The sequence below is a fragment of the Stegodyphus dumicola genome, chromosome X1, assembly GCF_044657685.1.
Source record: "Stegodyphus dumicola isolate Sdum_Otavi_A_Nest chromosome X1, ASM4465768v1".
NCBI lineage: Eukaryota > Metazoa > Arthropoda > Arachnida > Araneae > Eresidae > Stegodyphus > Stegodyphus dumicola.
The window spans coordinates 256,774,444-256,795,922 of NC_140780.1; the positions used below are offsets into that span (position 1 = coordinate 256,774,444).

Here is a 21,479-nt window from a genome sequence, read left to right on the forward strand (position 1 = left end):
ACTTCTTTGTACTCTTTTCTTAATTCACTTCGGACCGACACTATTGTCTAACCTCTGCCACCCCCTTTCTTTTCACCCCCTCTAACACAGTTCCCTCCTCTAATTACTCAATTTCTTTCAATCCTAGAACCTCCGAACAACCTTTATTCATCCTCCCTTTTTCCTCACTTTCAACTGCCGCCGTTTTGTAAGCCTTTCTCATTTTCACCCCTTCAGTCCAGTCTTATCCTCTAGCCCACACCAAATAAGGGACTTAGAGATTTTTCATAAATAATCACCATCATACATATTCGATAACTGTTATTGTTATTATTTTCATTCCTGTTTTCCCTATTCAGATAGTGCATCGATTGACTATTGTATTTTTGTATTTATAGCATAACTGTACTTATGGCAATATAGTCAGAAAGTTTATTCAAATACACCGCTTAGCAGAATTTTGTTACCCAAGTATAATTAGCCTACTTGTATTCATACTCTGTTTATAACTACCTTGTGTTCTGTCACAATTCAGTAACTATCCCAATTCAGTGCTTAACATACGCTAGGCACACCTAATGCAAAATGCCGAAAGGAAATAGGTTAATTCGCGATAGCGGACTGAATCTCACCTTGCTATTAAAATCAAACACCATCACGCAAAGAAAAAGGTAGCCACACTTTTTGAAGAGAGTGCAGTCATCGCGAAGACCATTCGAAGCGGCAAATACTTCCTACCACAAGATCTACGCGACCGGATCCTAGCAAACCTAGAGGCATTTAAGATATTGGCACTACGGGGCCCTGATTATACAGTACCACCAGAAGTGACAGATTGTGCTACAAACACATTCAGCATACCCGCTACGGACGCGGCTGCAAATACATCTCAAGCTGATTCCATTGATATCATCTCTAACTTACTAACGCAACAGCCTAAATCTTTCGCACACGCATTGCGACAGCACAAGAAACCAAGTCTAATCATCCAACCTAAAGGTAGCAAAACACAGTCAGAATTACGCGAGGAACTACAACAGAAGGTTCCAATCGGGAAACTACAAGTCGCGGTTGAAAAGATCACTCCCACCTTCAAAGGCGGACTAGAGGTATTCTGCAACTCAGCAGCAGACGTACACAAACTCGAGGAGCACATACTTTAAAGGCAGCAGTCCAAGCAGAAGTCAAAAGGAGGCAGCGACGGAAACCCCGCTGTGTTATCCATAATGTCTCAGACACGGTCAAGCCAGAATAGATTATCGCGGAAATTACCGCCGCAACCAATGTCCCAGCAACTACCTTCAAAGCGGCCATGATGCATGGTGTTGTTTCAGTGGAGAAATAAAATGTTTATATCTTGATAAATAGACTAGAAGAGAAACACGCCAATGTGACAATCAAAATCGTAAAAACAACCTTGTATTTAGCGTAGGTATAATGAAACACTCAATCGATTTCGAGGGCAGCTAAAGGTCCCTCCTCATCAGGAGAAAGAAATACATAGAAAGAAGAAAATAAAGGAGAAGGAGTCACAGAAACACGTGGCCCTTATCAGCACTGCACGTGGTTATAACTAGATTTTTAATCAGAGTTGCACTGGCCGCCTACTTTTACTGAGCCAGGCTATCTGATCGAGTATGAAAAATTAGCGAAGTTAAAATAGGGAGCGAGGGACAAATGCACCTTACGCTCAAAATCTGAGCTTCAAGGATTTTTATGCCCTCTGATAGTACCAAACGCGAGGAGGTAACGCCATCTATCGGCAAAAATAACTGAATTAAGATAGTAGAATTTTAAAGGCATTAGGAAGGATTGGATTGGACTTCAAATCATTAACTAAACCTGCTAAGTCTTTGTGAATGTGAAAAGCCTCAAGAAAATCCAATTCACCTATGGAAGAAGCCTTTTGGATAATTTTTGCAGATCCAAAATCAAAATTATGGTTAAAAGTCCAACTATGATACGCTATTGAAGACTTGTTAATTTCACCTTTTCTGACATGGGATTCATGTTCCTTGATACGAACCTTCAACGCTCTTTTTGTTTGGCCAATATATCTTAAACCACACTGACGCAATATACTATAAATTCCCTAAGAATTCAAGACAGAAACGCAATCTTTTAGAATCGAAGGTTGAATTTTATTAATAGGTCAGAAACCGACTTGAAAATTGAATTTCTGGAGAATCCGTGCAATTTTATAGCTAACAGAAGGATAAAATGGAAGCACGACAAGGTCATTAATATTATTTCTAACAGTGGAATGTCTTCTTTGATGGGAATCTGAAAATTTTTTAACGGCTTTATCAATAATCACGGGAGAAAATCCACGGTCAATTGCAACTGCTCTCAAATAATTAAGTTCATTGGTAAGCAAAGATTCAGGGGAACAAACTTTAAGCGCGCGGAATACATAATAGTAAAAAGAAGCCATTTTTTGCTTAACAGGGTGGCATGACTTGGCATGGGGTGGTAAACAAACTGCAAAGGGTTTACGGTACACAGTGGTGCTAAAATCAGTTTCATTGCGAATTATAAGAATATCAAGGAAGGGGAGGGAATTGTTGGATTCAATTTCAAGAGTGAATTGGATGGCTGGATCAATTGAATTCATAATAGATAGAATCTCAGATAAATCCTCTTTATAACCGTCAAAAAGTTATATGCACTATTTTGAGATGAAATTATTTGATAAACTATCTTTTCCGTCTTTGGATTCGGTATGTTGACCACACTTTCGCACTTTTTGACGGTTATAAAGAGGATTTATCTGAGATTCTACCTATTATGAATTCAATTGATCCAGCCATCCAATTCACTCTTGAAATTGAATCCAACAATTCCCTCCCCTTCCTTGATATTCTTATAATTCGCAATGAAACTGATTTTAGCACCACTGTGTACCGTAAACCCTTTGCAGTTTGTTTACCACCCCATGCCAAGTCATGCCACCCTGTTAAGCAAAAAATGGCTTCTTTTTACTATTATGTATTCCGCGCGCTTAAAGTTTGTTCCCCTGAATCTTTGCTTACCAATGAACTTAATTATTTGAGAGCAGTTGCAATTGACCGTGGATTTTCTCCCGTGATTATTGATAAAGCCGTTAAAAAATTTTCAGATTCCCATCAAAGAAGACATTCCACTGTTAGAAATAATATCAATGATCTTGTCGTGCTTCCATTTTATCCTTCTGTTAGCTATAAAATTGCACGGATTCTCCAGAAATTCAATTTTCAAGTCGGTTTCTCCCCTATTAATAAAATTCACCCTTCGATTCTAAAAGATTGCGTTTCTGTCTTGAATTCTTAGGGAATTTATAGTATATCGTGTCAGTGTGGTTTAAGATATATTGGCGAAACAAAAAGAGCGTTGAAGGTTCGTATCAAGGAACATGAATCCCATGTCAGAAAAGGTGAAATTAACAAGTCTTCAATAGCGTATTATGTTTGGACATTTAACTATAATTTTGACTTTGGGTCTGCAAAAATTATCCAAAAGGCTTCTTCCATAGGTGAATTGGATTTTCTTGAGGCTTTTCATATTTACAAAGATTTAGCAGGTTTATTAGTTAATGATTTGAAGTCCAATCCAGTCCTTCTTAATGCCTTTAAAATTCTATTATCTTAATTCAGTTATTTTTACCGATAGATGGCGTTACCTCCTCGCGTTTGGTACTACCAGAGGGTATAAAAATCCGTTCAGTGGTTGCTTTCCATTATTTGAAGTTCAGATTTTGAGCGTAAGGTGCATTTGCCCCTCGCTCCCTATTTTAACTTCGCTAATTTTTCATACTCGATCAGATTGCTTGGCTCAGTAAAAGTAGGCGGCCAGTGCAACTCTGATTAAAAATCTAGTTATAACCACGTGCAGTGCTGATAAGGACCACGTGTTTCTGTGACTCCTTCTCCTTTATTTTCTTCTTTCTATGTATTTCTTTCTCCTGATGAGAAGGGACCTTTAGCTGCCCTCGAAATCGATTGAGTGTTTCATTATACCTACGCTAAATACAAGGTTGTTTTTACGATTTTGATCTTGGTAAATATTTGAATTAAGTGAGTTAAGGTGCATTTTTCGGACTTGTTTTGTGTTCCGATCTGTATTTTATAACTTATAACTAGAAGTCGTATTTTTGAAGATTCATGGACTTTGAATTTCTGCGAGTGCTAGCCGTATTATTAGCATACGATGAATAGATTTTTGCTTATTATTTCATGGATTTACTGCGCAAATGACTTCTGATTTATGCTTTAGACTCTTTATTACTTTAAGTCCATGGTTAAAAGCATAGTGATTGATTGAATATTTAATTTAATATTTGTACTTAAACTTTTTGAGTGACGTTAGGCTTAATGTGGCCGCTATTTGTTTACCTTTGAAGGCTTCGTGTTTTGCACTTCCTACTTAAGACTTTTAGCCAATTTATAAAAACTTGATCTGAGTTTATGAATATTACCAGGAATAACTGATCGATCTTTTGGTGCATTATTGTGCTTTTTGGCCCGTTGGTCGATTTATTTATTTTGCGCAGACCATTTATATTTTAAAATTTAATGTTTTTTCTGCTGTTTTGTGAATTTTAAAAGATTGCAAACTTGAATTTTGTGTGATACAGACCATTTTTGTGATTTATATTGTTTTTAAATATATTTACTTTGTATTTTAGATTTGTAAATATGTTTTAATTCTGAATATTTTATATACAGCCCTGTCACAGTATTGTAATCTTGATATTTATTTATTTTGTTATAATGAGTCGACTGAAAAATGATGTTGAGAAAGAATTTACTGGTGTTGATGGTGAAATATTAGATGGTTCTGATATAATGAAAGAACAGATGGATTGTGATAATGAAAAATTAAATGATGATGAGAAATTGGGAAGCGTCCTTTCTGCTCTTAGGGCCCTCTATGAATTTGTTGATAAATTAAAAGTTAGAAGGCTCTCACGTGAGATTACTGAAGGATTGGCAGGGGGAATCGACAAAGTTGTTGAATTACTTGTTGCACAGAATTTAAGAAGTATTGAAGATAATTTTATACATTCGAAAACGGATGTTTTATTGGACATTAAGCAGGGCATTGATGAGATTAATGGTACTCTTCGGGAAAATCGACATAAACAAGAGAATAAAAAGAATAGATTTATGGATAATAAGAATTGGAAAGAAAATGAATTAGTTGTTAGACCAGCGATGCCTGGAATTGATGTCTATGATGAAATAATTGTGAATGTAAAACCTGATGATATGGATGCACAGATTATGAGTTCTTTTGTTAAAAGAAACGATGATTTAGTTATGAGATTTAAAGAGAGTAAACAAGTTGATATGGTTCAAAATGTTATTGATTCTAAAGAAAATTTAAAAGATAAGTTGTATACACAGAAAAAAAGATTTATACAGCCAAAACTTATTGTATATAATGTGTGCAACTATGTAGAAGTTGATGAAAATGCTAATAAAATGAGGAGTGAGCGTGGTTGTTCTGGCGACTGTGTGCGTCCATTATTTAGGATAAAATGTAAAGAATCAAGTGAAGTTACTCATAGAGTTTTTCGTGTAGATCCTCAGTGTCAATCCTCAATTTCAGAGGATAACAGAGTTCGTGTTGGATGGAAGGCCTATGTAGCAAAACTTTATCTTAGGCCAAAGAGATTTTTACGTTGCTTCAAATTTGGACACACCACTAAACATTGTAAAAATGATGTTACTTGTATCAAGTGTTCAGAATCTCATGTAGTTAGAAATTGTATTAAAGAAAAGGAAATATGTGCTAACTGTAAGGATTCGAATTTGAAATATGGTACTCGTTTTGATGTGAATCATCATGTTTTGGCAAAGGATTGTGAACTTTATAAGCGTGAGATTAAATTTATTTCTGAACATTTGCGTATATTGGAATAGTATTGCTTTGGATTTTAATTAATTATAACTGCGATTGGGCTGTTTTTTCTGTGCTTGTCATTATTTTAACTGCTTTATCTGTTTTTATGGCATGTAATTTTATATTTGTAATTTTTTTTATTTTTTATTATTCCCTTGAATATGAAAATATTAAATATTAATCTGAATCATTGTGCGGTGGCAGCTTGCCAGTTGGCCGCGGTTGAAAATATTTTAGATAAAAATTTTGATTTGATTACAGTACAAGAGCCTTATTTTATAAATGATAAGATGCCATATTTAAATAAAGGGTGGAGATCGGTATATGATGAGAAAGGCAGATCAGCCATTATTGTCACAAATGATGAAAGTGAATTTATTGTCGATTGTAAAATGAATGAAATTATAGCCATTTCTTTAAGGATGGATCAATTTGTTTTAGGAATTGTGTCCGTTTATTTCTCCCCTGCAGAAAATTTGCATTTACATTTAACAAGGTTGGAACAAGTTTTGGAAATGTATAAGTATTTTATTATTATTGGTGATTTTAATTCCAAAATTTTAACTGGGGGGCAAGAATAGTTGATAATCGGGGATCTTTAACTATGGATTTTATAATACAGAATGATATGATTTTATTTAATCAAATGGACTCTTTACCAACTTTTGTATCTGCTGTCGGGGAGGGTTGGACAGATTTAATCCTAGGTTCTTCCTCATTATTGACATTTAATACCGAACTGAAGATTTATGAAGAGGAAAGTTTAAGCAATCACCTGTATGTATCCTTTGAAATCTGTGATGTCCTGCCAATATATTATAAAAATATTGTGTTCACAAAGAATATTTATAGACTGAATAAATTTTGCAGAAAACTAAGACCAAATATAGATCAGATGAGAAAAAGATTGGATGGAATTTATGATCCTGTTATCCTTGATGAATTTGTTGAGGAATTTGAAAACTTAATAGTATAAAGAATGCTAAGAAACATCTAATTTTACGTAAAAGGAAAGTAGAGATGACATATTGGTGGAACGCTAATTTACAGAGATGTAAACGAAGAATAAGGGCTTTAAGGAAACATTATCAAGTTAGACAAATTGATGAAGACACTCGAAGAGAAAGAAAAGTATTATGTAAAAAGGAAATGGCTCTTTATCGAAAAAAGACAAAATATGAATATAAGATGAAGCATTTTTTGGATAATAAAGACTACTATGATTGCTACTTTCGATAGGCAACACGTAAATCTAGACCTTCTCAAATGATTATAAGGAAAGATGAGCAGAGTACTGATGCATTTTCTGATGTTATTAGAGATTATTTTATGGAAAACTTTGATTGTGGAAATCCTGAGGATGGTATTGTTAAAGATGAACTTTTAACATCTCCAAACTGTGGTGCTGATGATGTTTTATTTTCTATAGATGAGATTCCTTATGTTGTGGGAAAATTGAGAAATAAAAGTGCTCCTGGAATTGACTGTATACATGCTGTTATGGTTAAATGTTTATTTAAAAATTTTGAGAAATTTTTCGTTCTACTTTATATTAAATGTTTTAGTTTGTCGATTTTTCCGGGAGTGTGGAAGATCTCAAGAGTAATATTCATTCCAAAGGGTGACCAGGCAGTTAGACCTATTTGTTTATTGAAATTCTTTGGAAAAGTTCTGGACAAATTGCTTACCAATAGGTTATATCATTTTTTCTTGGAGAATAATTTTATTTCAAATAGGCAGTTCGTTTTTTGTTTCGGGAAGGTCAACAAATGATGCACTTTATGATTTAACAAACACTATAGTTCAAAGGCTTTTGATTCTGTTATATGGAATTCATTGCTCTCCACCCTTGAGAATTTTAAAATACCTAAAAATATTTTTGCAATTTTGTGTAATTATTTTAATAACAGAAAGGTTGTATTTTCTTATGATGCTGATTTTAAAATTTTTAAAAATGTGTATAAAGGATGCCCTCAGGGCTCGCCTAGTGCTCCGCTGCTCTGGAGCGCCGTTATTTTTAAGTTATTAAATGTTTCTCTTCCTGAATACGTAAATGTGATCTGCTATGCAGACGATATTTTATATGTAATATATGATGTATCTTTAGAAAAATTAGAACAGCATTTTCAACTGGTGAGTGATATTCTAAAGAACTGGGCCGAGGATGAGAAGTTGATTTTTAATTTGCGAAAGACTTCATGTATGTTTTTCCCTAAGGCCGGCAAAAATACTAGACCACCCAGGCTAAGATTTTATGGTACCCTGTTGAAAAGAGTAGATCACATGAAATATTTAGGTGCAATTATAGATGATAAATTGAATTTCAAACTTCATTTTAAAGAAATTCAGAAGAAATCTGATGCAATTTTATTATTTCATAAAAGAAATTTTCCAAAAAAAAATATTGATTACTAAAAGAAATGTACTCAGAATGATTTATAATGCTGTTATCATACCCATAATAATGTATGGAATAGGTAGTTGGGGCTCTAGGGCGGCGGAACTCCAAAGAATAAGGAATAAGTTATTAACAATTCAGCGGCCCTGGCTTCTGTCACTGACTAGGTGTTTCAAAACTACTCCATCCGAAATTCTCTGCATCTTGGCCGGCACACCGCCTCTTTCTATATTTTATAGGTATTATTACAATAAATTTTTATTATCTACTAATAAGATTGATTTTATTCATTATGAGGAATTTTTTGCTTGTTGTACTGCTTTTTATAACTTGGATCCTTATTGTATACACCCTGCTAAAAGAGTTATTATTGATTATGAATTTCATTTTGTTGAATTTGGTGAAATTGACATTTTTACAGATGGTTCTGGAATCGATGGTAAGATAGGTTTTTCTTATGTTGTATATTACTATGGTACTGAAATTTACAATGATAAAATTAAATTGGAAAATTTTAATTCAGTATTCCAGACAGAATTGACAGCTATTTTTTATGCTTTGAGATGGATAAAGGATAACTTATTTATACATTATAAAATATCAATTTATAGTGATTGTCTGTCTGGTCTCCAGGCCTTAAAAAATTACGAATGTAAAAACTCATTAATTGTTGATATTAAATGTCTCTATGAAGAAATCACCAAAATTCATGATGTGAAATTTAAGTGGGTTAAGTCCCATGTTGGCATTTTGGGTAACGAAAGGGCCGATGTGTTGGCCAAGGAGGCAGTTTTGGGCGGATCCGGGGAGTGTTCCATTGTCCAACCATCCAGAAGAATTCTTGTAAATAAAATAAAACAATTTTATATTGATATGTGGAAAAAGGATTGGAATGAGTCTGATAGGAAAAAGGATTACAGTTATAATTTGATCCCTACATATAATAAATGTATTTCATGCTGCCTGGATCTTAATCAAATTATCACAGGACATGGACGTTTCCCGGAGTACCTAAAGAGATTCGGTCTACAAGAAAATGAGTTATGTTATAATTCTGGAGTTACGGGTTCAGTTAAACATTTTGTAAATGAATGTAATTTAACTTATGATATAAGAAAAAAGTTTGGACATATTAATACATTTACTGGAAAAAACACTGAATTTGAATTTGCTAGGGAATTAATGAATTTTATTAATAATAATCGTGTTAATGTCGGAATTTTGATTTAACATGTGTTTAGTGTTTTTATGATAGAGCATGGTCTGTGTCTTGTGTTTTGTCCTTTTGTTTAGTTAGTTTCTAACCATTCATTCTATTTATTTTCATTATTATTGTGCCGTTAAGGTCCATTAGGTTATATCCTAATGGGCATATTTTATTATGTGGTTTTTAACTTGGCGCCCCCTGGAAAAGTCATAAAATCAAATCGATTAGGTGGATGGGGGGCTGCGCCTCTTTCTGTACCTTCAAAGCGGCCTTCAGACTCAAGAACAGACGACCAAATAGAGTCAAATGGGTACTCGACTGTGAACCCAGCAGTTATGCTGCGGCAATCCGAGTACGAAGGATCTTCACAGGGTGGCAACCGCACACAGTCACGGAATTTCTGGGAATTAAACGTTGCTACAAGTGCCAACAACTGCGACACACCCAGGAAGTGTGCAAAAGGAAAAAGAGCTTTTGCGCTTACTGCGCTGGAAACCACAGCGTCCGAGAATGTAGCTCTGAAGTTGCGGAATGCATTAACTGCAGCGAAGCCAATCTCAAATTTGGGACAAGACACGACCAGCGACACCCTCCTTACCATCCAGAATGCCCTGAATACCAGCGGGCAGCACAACTTCAGCGAGACAACACAGACTACTGAACAGCCTGTTCAGATACTGCGGAGACAGCCACAAGATACCTCAACTCCTCAAACAGCTAAGCAAGACATCATTAACAGGATAATGACTGGTATTTAATCCTGCGATCATTAACAGGATGGTCAAAACTAACACTCAGCCAATCAAATGTCTCCAAATCAATCTACAACGGGCAAAGGCCGCAACTGCCCAAGCAGTTGTCTTCGCAACTGAGCAAAAGATAGACTTGTTATTCATACAAGAGCCTTATACCCGAAATGCACAGGCAATGGGCTTTCCATTACAATGGCATATATTCCAAAAACCGAATCCCGAACAAACCCCAAGAGCTATATTGATCTGCTGCAACCCAGACTGGTTACGTATGATAATAACCTTAGAACACGACAATGTAGCTATTCTACTAGAAGTTAATAGTCTCACAATAGCATTAGCCTCACAGTACTGATCTCCAGCAGAAGACCTAGACATCCTTCTGGAATCGACCAACAAGATCCTAAATCACACTAAAGTATCCAAGTTAAGGAGACTACAACGCACATAACACTGGCTGGGGTTATGCTACTACAGCCTCAAAAGGCCGTCTGCTCGAGGATTACATCTCCTCACAAAACTTCGTAGTGCATAACACACTCAACGCTCCACCAACGTTTGACACATTATTCGCACGAGGCTGGCCAGACCTCACGATGTCTACCTCATCAGCAGCACATCTAGTCCAAGCCTGGACGGTGGCAAATGAAATCAGCCTATCAGACCACAGATATATTACCTTCAATATTTACAATGCCACTTCCGTCACCATCATCAGAAGATATAACCTTCCGGGCAGGAAAATTCGTCCATTTACACGAGACATTCGCACAAAACTCTAGTCCCTAGAAACCCTGCTGGATCACGCTTATACACAATAGCACATGGAAACGCTCACAAACAAAATAATGGAAACCATCCAGGCCACGTGTGAAATACAGTTTCCAGTCAGAACCTCAAAACGACTGCATACTCTAAACTGGTGGTCAGGAGAACTGTGCACACAGCAGCGCAAATGCCGAGCTCTAAGGAGACGCCTCAAGCAGGAACGGCGAAATAATCAAGCCGCAAACACCCTTTCAACATTTCAAAGAGAATGAGCTGTCTATAAACGCATGATTATACAGGCCAAGATAAATGCATGGAGGAACTTCTGCACAATAACCACAAATACATACGGAATACATCATAAAATTGCAACAGGAAAACTTTTCAAACCGACACACTTTCATCTCCTCTCCACATCAAATATATCGGATAACCTTACTACAGACACGTTGGAAAGAGTTATGCACACAGTCTTTATTCAGGACAATGCGGCGGATGACACTGTTCAGCATGCAGCAATAAGGAATAGCGACACCAATACAACAGCTCCAGCAGATGCAGAGTTCAATCACCTTGAAATCAAACAAATCTTACGTAAACTCCCACGAAAGAAAGCTCCCGGCCCAGACGGGATTAATTACGCCATTACAAAAGTCGCCATAACGGCACATCTCACGTTCTTCGTAGTTTACTTCAATAAACTTCTGGTCACAGGTACCTTTTCCAGAGCTTTTACGATCGGCCAGGTGGTCTTCTTTCTAAAGAAAAACCGAGACCCCACAGATCCTGGTTCATATCGGCCGATATGTCTACTCGCAGCCTTGGGAAAAATTTATGAAAAGCTACTTATGAACCGGCTAAGACACCACCTACACCAAATGCAATATCTCAGCTCAAGGCAGTACGGATTTCGAACAGGATCCTCAACACTGAACGCACTGCATGACATCAAAGAATCAATTTTGCATAACAGAAACAACGGCCTCCATACAGCATTGATAAGTATCGACCTTCGGAGCGCTTTCGATTCTCTATGGTGGCCGGCCATCAAGCATGCACTACGCCAGGCAAACTGTCCATCCAACATCTACCATACACTGTGCCACTATCTCACAGAACGCCGCTTAATAGTAATCCATAACAGCGGAATCATCCAAAAAGACCAAACAATAGGCTGCCCACAGGGCTCATGTGCCGGACCACATTTATGGAACATCACGTTCAATAACGTCCTTACAACATCATGGCCCTCGCACACAAAAATATTCGCTTATGCCGACGACGCCGCACTTGTGGTCAGCGGGAAAACAAGAGAAGTATTGCAGACACACTCTAACGAAGTCTGCAGACAATTCCAGTCACTATGCAACTCCCAAAAACTGCAAATAGCAGAGAAGAAATCAAAAATACTTCTCATCCCTAAAAAAGGAGGCTCTCTGACACGCCGCCCAAGGATCACTATCAACGATCAAAGGATACCCATAGTAAGATCCCTGAAGTATCTAGGGCTCACATTTGATGAAAAAATGACGTGAATACCCCACATATTAGACATCAAACAGCGTACGACCATCATCGCAAAACAACTACGTCGACATCAAGGCTTTCGATGGGGATTAAACCCCACATACAAAAGACACTGTACCTTACAGTAGTTGAGAAAATAGCATCCTATAGCGCAGCGATATGGGCCTACCCCATGCAAAGCAGAAAGATAAGGCACCTATCTACAGTACAAAGACCTTTCGCCCTTAATATTACTAAAGCTTATCGCACGACATCATCATCCGCATTAAACGCAGTAGCAGGATTGCTTCCTCTACACATACGTATCGAAGAAGAAGCCGCACGGCAGCTCGTCAAACAACTGAAACGTCCAGTAACCTTTGACGACGAGCTTTTTCTACAAGAGGATTTCGAACCACAGGCCACACACCTGCACATTCATCCTAGCACGAAGGGCAGAGGCGTCCGAATCAAGGGTATCACTACGGTATTGGAACAGCCGTCAGATATCACAGTGTACACTGACGGCTCTAAAATTGACAACAAAATGGGCAGTGCCTTCGCTGCCTTGTCTCCACCAATAATAATACACAAATGGCAAGGAGCCCTTAGGGACTTTAATAGTGTTTTCCAAAGTGAAGCTATAGCTATGGAACAGGCCATACAATATCTACAACAAAAACAAATTAGGGAAGCAACCATTAAGACAGACAGTCTATCCGTTTTACACGCCATTAATAATGCGGAACATTCATCACCCACCATAGCATCCATACAACAAAGATTGCGAGAGAACAATGGACAGTCCTACATGCTGGAATGGACTAAGGCACACGTAGGAGATTACGGAAATGAGATGGCAGACAGTCTAGCTAAGGACGCGGCTCTAGGTGGAACTTAAGGTCCAGTCAACATTCCCTGGCCCATATCCCACCTCAAAAAATCCTTGAGACTCCACGCTACGTCTGAATGGCAGGAAGAATGGGACCAAGGAGAGACAGGACGCAGAACTTACTATCACCTATCATATGTTGATACGGGAAGGATTATAAGTAATCCACAGCTCATACGCTACATTACGGGGCATGGTCCCTTCCCGGAGTACTTTGCAAAACGCGGCATCAGTGAGACGGATATATGCAGCTGCGGAGAAGTGGGAACTCCGGAACACTATGTCACAACATGTCCTCTAACAACTCTACTACATATACCCACCCCGCAGACCAATCGCCAAGCGTTCTGTAAATTTCTTATAAAGCAACGTCATTTCATATACAAACTAACAAAAGTAATGGATAAACTCTCTGCGCTTGGCACAGATCTGTGTCAAACGGCCTAAAGGTGTGCAGCAGGATACAAACATGCTATTCAGGTCGATGCAAAACAAGACAGAGTATATTTCGTCCTATTTCTAACATGCACAATTATTACAATGTACATATATCGAGTACACATTGAGTTATTGTGAGTATATTCGTGTATAAATGGTCAGTATAAAACCATGTATATACAATAAAAAGTCAACTGTGCTATGTATCTCAACTAAATGTATAATATATCAGTATTATGTATATATCAGTATAGTGCATATAATATATAGTATAATGTATATAGCAGCATAGTGTGTAATGTATCAGTATAGTGTATAATGTAACAGTATAGTGTATAATGTATCAGTATAATGTATAATGTATCAGTATAGTGTATATAACGTATAATGTATGCATAATTTGCATGTCATAAGTTCTGATGTGAAATTATTTTTAGTTTTACTTTGTTTTCCCTTCTGATTTCAGTTTCCTGCCGAAATGTTAATTTTTAAATGAGGTAGTAGTATGCTAGTCTAAACATGTTTCAGAAGAAGTATTTAAGCTGCGTTTCAAGATTTCGAAGAAGAGTAGTAACGGAATTAGTTCCGAGTTTATGCTGTGTGTTTGAATTTAGCTCTCTAGTCGGTGTTAGAAACCTTTCAAGTTATACTGATATTTCTAGGTTCAGATTTGCTGTGTGCAGTCGATTTAAGCGGTTTGCTTAAGCTAAGGAGCCAGTCGTTAGCCCTTTAAATTTATTAGATTTTTTACATTTTTATTTTCTGTTAAATTTGAGTTAGTCACAGGAGGTGGTGAATTGTGACCACCATGTGCGTGCATCTGTTCATTTTAGTTAAAATAAAAGGTTATTTAAAACCTTCTGCAGTATTTATTCTTCAAAAAGAAAGCGAGTATTCGCTACTTCGTCTTCTACGTAGAGTCTACGTTGTATCCTTCTAAAAAGAGTGATATTCTATAATTTGTCTGAAGATGTTGTAAATGTTATTTTCAAGAAAATGTTTTCAAAGTATGTAGCTAAAATTTGTTAAAAAAAATCTAATTTTTTTAACTTTTATTTAAGGGAATTTTTATTTAAGCGTTGCATTTCTGAGCGCTTTTGCTTTCGCGTTTGATTAAGGATTTTAACATTTGTCCTCATTCGATCTTTAATGTATTTTTATATATATTTTCTATTTTTTTTACCATTCATCCATTTTCATGTATTTTTATTAGAAATTTATCATTTGTCTTCATTCGATCTGTAATGTAATTTTATTAGGAAATCTGTCCTTTTCCTTTTACACATTTTTATACATGTTTTATTGGAAATTTATCATTTGTTCTCTATCAATCCTTAGAGTATTTTTATTATATAATTTGTCTCGGCATTTACAAATTTTTTGTCTTTTTTATAATTTGTTCTCATTCGATTGCTTATTATAAAATTTGTTTTCTACCTACATTTGTATTTTTATTTTAAAAAATATTTTTATCATTCGTCTTCATCGTGTTTATTAAAAACGTTTCCTTGATTCGAGAGTTGAAGCGGTGAATGTTTTAGAATCTGAATATTATTAAACTTTGTTAATTTAGTCATATCTTTTATTATTTATTTGTATATCAAGCGTGCTCATTAGAAAAATTAGATTTTTCTTAATTTCCCTGAATATGTTCTCCTTCGATCATTTATTAATTACTGTGATTCCTAAAAAGATGTAGTGAAACAGGATTTCAATTACAATGATTTTTCAAAAATGAAACTATTGTTTGTTACGACACGAGCCACATTTACAGGACCCAAGAGCCGCAGCTTGACCGTGCTTGGTATAATTGTTGGTTCAGGTACCCCTTTGAAGGTGTGTTGTTCGAATCTCGAGCGAGGCTTGGATGTTTGTGCTTGTAGTGTCTCTGCGGCATGTAAGCATTTAAAATTTCTTGATCCGGGAGTCTTCTCAAAAGTTGAGTGGCAGGGTAAAAGGAATAAAGAACTCTTATACTGCATTCTCCAAATTGCTTTCTGTCGAAAGTGAAGTAGATCGTAGGCAATTAACCATCATGTGCTTCCCTAAATCAGTAATCGCGTCGAGCCCAAGCCTTACATTATGAATGAACTTAAAAATAATCTCCTGCACTTTATATTATTTACTCTTTATTGAATTAATAAACTAAATATTATAGATACATAATTATTGTCACTTCTTGATTATACTGTATTTGCATTTACTTTTTAAATAAAAATAAGTAAAATGTTAAAAATCCTCTGCATATATAAACGTTTGATCAATAATTTATTTATCTTCCGATAGTTTCAAAAATAGTTTACTCTGCGATATTTCAAATGCAATTAAACATTCAATGAATTTTAAAACATAAAATGTTTTTCATTTAGGTTCTGACAGTATTTTCAGCATCTAATTACTACGATATGGGCAGTAATAGAGGAGCATATATTAAGTTGATAGGACCCAATTTAATACCTCAGGCTGTCATGTATGTGAGCAGTAAGAATGCACGTCATGCTACTCTGAGACAGAGGTAAGCTTTTTTAACAATATTAGTGCTAAATTATTTTTTAAGATGACTTTTTGTATCCATTCACTGCACTAAAACTTCTATGCAGTAATCGTAGTTTACAGATGACTATTTATCTTTGCCATCTAAATGAAGATTTCCTAGCCGTAGCAAAGTAAATTTGAAAAGACATGGAGCAATTTGTAATCAAACATTTCCTAGACCCTGTTAAGCTGCTAAGTGCCAGTAGTGCTGCTTATTAGGTATTCTTTACTTGTTCTTGTGATATGTAATCCTATTTCTCTATTTATCTTTTCCTGTTGGCTTTTTTTGGCTTCGAAATGTAAAATTAATTACTAACCCTCCGGTTGTTCAAAGGAAGGAGTCTTCTTAGGAATGAGGTCGTTAAATTCTCCAGCAGGCAAAGGGGAAAAACCTTTATTCTCGCAGTTGGACAGTGGGCAGACAAGGGAGGACCTTGCTTCTCGCAGTTGGGTTATATGGAGTAGCTCGTCCTATCTGCAATTCCCCCCAATAGGTTATCTGTATGTGTGGGGGGTCTTCATTTTCTCCCATGTGTAGCGTTTATACGATCTGTATCCCTTAGAAAGTCTGGAGTTCCTCACCTCTTTTGTCTAAGATAAACGTTGAGGAGCCTAGTGAATTGTGTAGCGACTTATCGCTGAGTTCAAATAACTAAAGATTAGACTCAAGAAGAGTTAAACTACCCTTTATTTCACTCAAATAAGAATAACAGTCGGACCCTTTTTCGGGCTTACAACAAAGCCTCCACTCGGACTTGAACTCAGTATAAGAAATAAGAAACTAAACTACAACTAACTAAAAGTAATATATCAAAAGGCATGTACGAGCGTAACAGCTTCAGGAGAGACTTAACCCTAAGGCAAACACGCGCTACTCAGGATTCCTAGCTCTCTCTCTCACGAAGATGAACCTTCCTTAACTACTTCTTCTAACTCATTTGCATTCAACGCGATTCTGAAAACTCATTCTGGTAGGAAGTTGTAAGTGGAAATAAGAATTAATAGGAAAGACTTTCCAAATTAAAATAACTGTCATAAAATTAAAATATACTTTGCAAGTCCCTATGGAGGTATACCTCCTAAGAGAAAGATATCTGGCTGCTTTGATATATCAATTAATTAACTAACCAAGAATTTCTCTTTCCCTCCGTTATTTCACAATTTATGCACTATGATTTTTTTACTATTTTGTTTATTTCCAGTTTAATTTTTTTTTCTTTACAGCTCTAATTAACTGCTGGCACAAAAGTTTTACTGCAATGGAATTCTTAATCGCTTTTCATTAAAACTTTTATTTACCTAGGTGTTAATATAGAAAACTCTTCTCATATATGCTAAATAACTATTAGATCGAAGTATCCATTTACAATAAGCTGTGACTTACTGTAAATACCGAAATTTCATAATATGTAGAGGAAAGGTTTTTCGTTATGAAAAATGAGAATGTCGAATAGTGAAAACTAACTAAACAGCTTCTTTCCTTTCAGGTCCCCTACTTCTGCTGAAGTCGATTACTTTTCTTTAATTCTAAATTCTATACCTAGCTTCATTAAATTGCGCAATATAAAAATGTAGCCTTGTTCTCTAATTAACCGCAATTTTTAATGAATATTAATGTCTATTAATGACTTTTTTTTTTTTTTTTTTTTTTTTGTACTGTTACTCCCTTTGGACAGTAAAACTAAGAAAAACACTAAAAACAACTTAATACCAAGGCTGACCTTGTCTGTTAAGCATGTTTTTGCTTCAAGTAAGGTACTTATAAAATGCTAATTTAACATGATAATGCCAAAAATATATGAAAATACTGAAAAATTCATCCACAAATGAAAGTCTGAGAGAAGAAAAAACGGAAAACATTTCTTTGTCAGAGTGTTTCTAATTTTTTTTTTTTTGTTATTTTTCTGTCATTAAAAAGATTTAAACTATAAAATAAAATAATAATTTATAGCAGTTGCGAAAAGCAAAGGTATATTTTTCTTCTACTTTTCGAATTATCTTCTAGTAATTCTGGAGACGGTACTGTGCATAATTTAAATAATCTGTGTTTTATAAAAGTATGCTAGTTTTCTTTTTAATATAAATATATCATCAATGTAGTAAATAAGAGAAAGTACACGCTTTAAGTTTAATTTTTTTAACTTAACACTATGCAGGCAAGGGGTGATGGAACGTTCTGCACTACGAGAACTTAAAAGACATATTTCATCGAAAAGGTTTATTCTTATGGCAGAATTCAATAAAAGAAATAAGGATATGGTTTGTAAGTACAACTTATTTTAAATCATTTGAGAACTTACCTAGAAATTTTAAGCTAAACCTTTCGCATAGGCAAAAGGTTATCACGCAAATTTTATAATGTAACCATTCTTTCTTTGTGCACAGTTAGGCAGTTTGAAAACGAGACCGATTTTAAGTAAAGATAATGGACTGTTGTAGCAAATTATCAACCTTTATTTTTTCCAAGAAACCTTTCTCTGGAATCCATACTTAACTCTGCATGATCATGAACTGCACAGAATAATTGCTGGAAAGCATGTGAAGATTGCTGGAAAGCTATTTAAGACCCTCGTTTCGACTCTCTGACAGGGAAGTGATTATCAAAATAGCCGCTTTCATCTGGTACTTAAATTTCAGAAAGATTTTGTGTTATTGTTACAGATATGACCATCTGTATAATAGCATAATTTTTTTAAATTTTATATATACATATAGGTATGATAAAATTCTAATTTTAATTTATATAATAGATCATAAAGTTTTCTTTTTAATGTAGTTATTTTTCCCTTTCTTTCCTAAAAGCAGCAAAATGCTTATAATAAATCTTATAAAGGCGCCGCAGTAATAGTTATTATATGACTAAACGTGGGTGACCCATGTACTTACATAACGACAAAAGAGAATTCCTGAAGTGTTTTATTTTTATTAAAAAATTATTTTATTACTTTGTTTTTCTACTTTTGTCAACTTCCATCAGAATGAAAATTAGTTTAAAGTATAAAGATTGTCTGAAGGCGTTTGGCAGTGTAAGCAGTCCGTTACTCTAATTTAGATTTTCTACTGTTGCAAATTACCTCGTCAGCACAAAATTTCTGCTCGTTTTGAAATCTCCGCTAGCGATTAGTCAGGGGAAGACAAGATTAAGGCTGGTTAGTTAATATTATACTGTACATTTGATTTTAATTTAAGCTTGAGCTGTTTGTCTACCCACAAGCGAAGCAGAATTTTACTCCTGTCAAATTTTCACTTTGTGTAACCGTCAGGTCCCACCAGTTAATAAACAGTTTCATTTTGTATCTTAACTTAGTGTTGGTTATTCTGTTTAAGAGATGAGGTGGGCCGAAAAGTAGTCTTGCAGTCTTCTATGGTTACTTTTCTGATTCGGCAGACCAAATTCAATAGTGTGACGGTATAACTGAAGTCTTACACCCAATGATAACCAAACTGAAAGTTCCATTAATCAATAGTAGTAAAGTGGTACTATGTCCATCCATTGAGAATTACCACTGAATTCACCATTTTTAATCTAATAAAAACGTGTTCTTATGTTTGCCTTTGTGGAACTAACATGTAATCCATTGCTTCTGTTTATCAACGACTATAACGCTGTTCAAAGACGACACGTGTACTTGAAATTGTTAAAAAACTGGAGTGCATTTTGCGCTAATTTAGCTATAGGTGTCTGTTTCATAAATGCTTCACCAAAAACAATATATAGCTATATATTATACAATATAGATGTCATTTATAGTCAGAGTGAGTATTCTGGAGAATATATAGAGTCAGACAAAATGTGAATAGGTTTTCTTACCAAAACCTCTCGAAATGTAACTCTCTTCTGCCAATGGTTATTACAAAGAGCAAGAGACTAGTTTCATTCCTTTTGATATTCTAAAATTTAGTGATGCTGTCCGTTAAAACGACTGTCCGGAATAGCCAAATTAAATGCAATAATAACATCTTGATCACTGCGCACGTATTCCTTAAGAAAACTACTTTACTGTCGTAGAAAAGAGTGAACACTGCTTTAATTTCTTTTTTCAGCTGACGAATTTCTTTTAGCTTTGGGAGCGCTTGATGATTGATTACCTCTCGGAACCTTGCCACTTCGTCACTGAATCATGTCAGAATACCTATGTCTCATTGACTACAGCTATGTTATTCAAAAATTTCAGCCATATTACATTTGACAGCGACACATGTTCAGTTTAATTAACTTAGCGTTCTAAAACAGTAAACAGATGTACAATTGCGGCACAAGTGTTCTTGAAAACATTTTTTATTTTCATTAGACACATGATAAAGTTATGTGTCGTCTCATATATAGTCGGCTTCGTTTTCAAATTGCCACATATATACCATACCTTGACTATTTTAAAATTTGAAATCAGAATATTTTTAAAGTACTGCTAATAGTGTCAGCCTTGCTATTTAAGTCAAACAGCTAATTAAATCACTAAGGGCATAAATTTTTCTGCTTTTCTTTCCCCTTTTGTGTCATTGTATGAAAAATTACTTCTCTTTTTTCAGTGTATGATATTCAAAAATAATTTATATATTACAGAAATAATCATTGTATTTGGTATAAAATTAGGCAGTTTGCATATTTTAAGGTAAAGATTTTTCTATCCTACAAAGCAACTGCGTTTTAAAAGCATCGTTGTTTTAGAGAAAATACGGGAACCACAGAAATTCTGATATGGTAGTTTTAAAGAAATTATGAATTTTGGTCATTCATAAAGGAATTTTTATAACATCCTTTATTAATTAACTATTCAGACGAAACTGGATAAGATTTAAGAACATACCTTTTTCCTCAAAATAGCCTCCTGAGAGCCATGCCTGTTTCACAGGCAGGCTAACGCTTAAATATGTTAATAGGCTTTACCACTTTTACGTTAGAAGAAGCATAGTAACTGCTTAATTCTGCCCCAAAATATAGCTGCTATCTTGTAAAATATCTTGAATATACTAAGTTCAAATCCATAAAGTAATATTATGTGCTTATAATTTCTTTTCCTCGAAATCGCCCTCAAAAATGCGCCTTAATGTCAAATCATCCTCATATGTATATATATATATATATATATTATGCACAAACTGCATATACTATATATGCAT

The 21,479-nt window shown here is 35.2% G+C and overlaps 1 protein-coding gene across 3 annotated transcripts in view; it reads left to right on the plus strand.

The window, feature by feature from the left end:
• rdgC (retinal degeneration C) overlaps nt 1-21,479 on the plus strand; it is a 288,353-nt gene that overhangs the window by 244,611 nt on the left and 22,263 nt on the right. For all 3 annotated transcript variants that reach the window (XM_085807574.1, XM_085807576.1, XM_085807575.1), the window contains 2 exons: nt 16,193-16,338; nt 18,515-18,621. In XM_085807574.1, the coding sequence (XP_085663700.1) occupies nt 16,193-16,338; nt 18,515-18,621 (253 nt within the window). The remainder of the gene's footprint in view (nt 1-16,192; nt 16,339-18,514; nt 18,622-21,479) is intronic.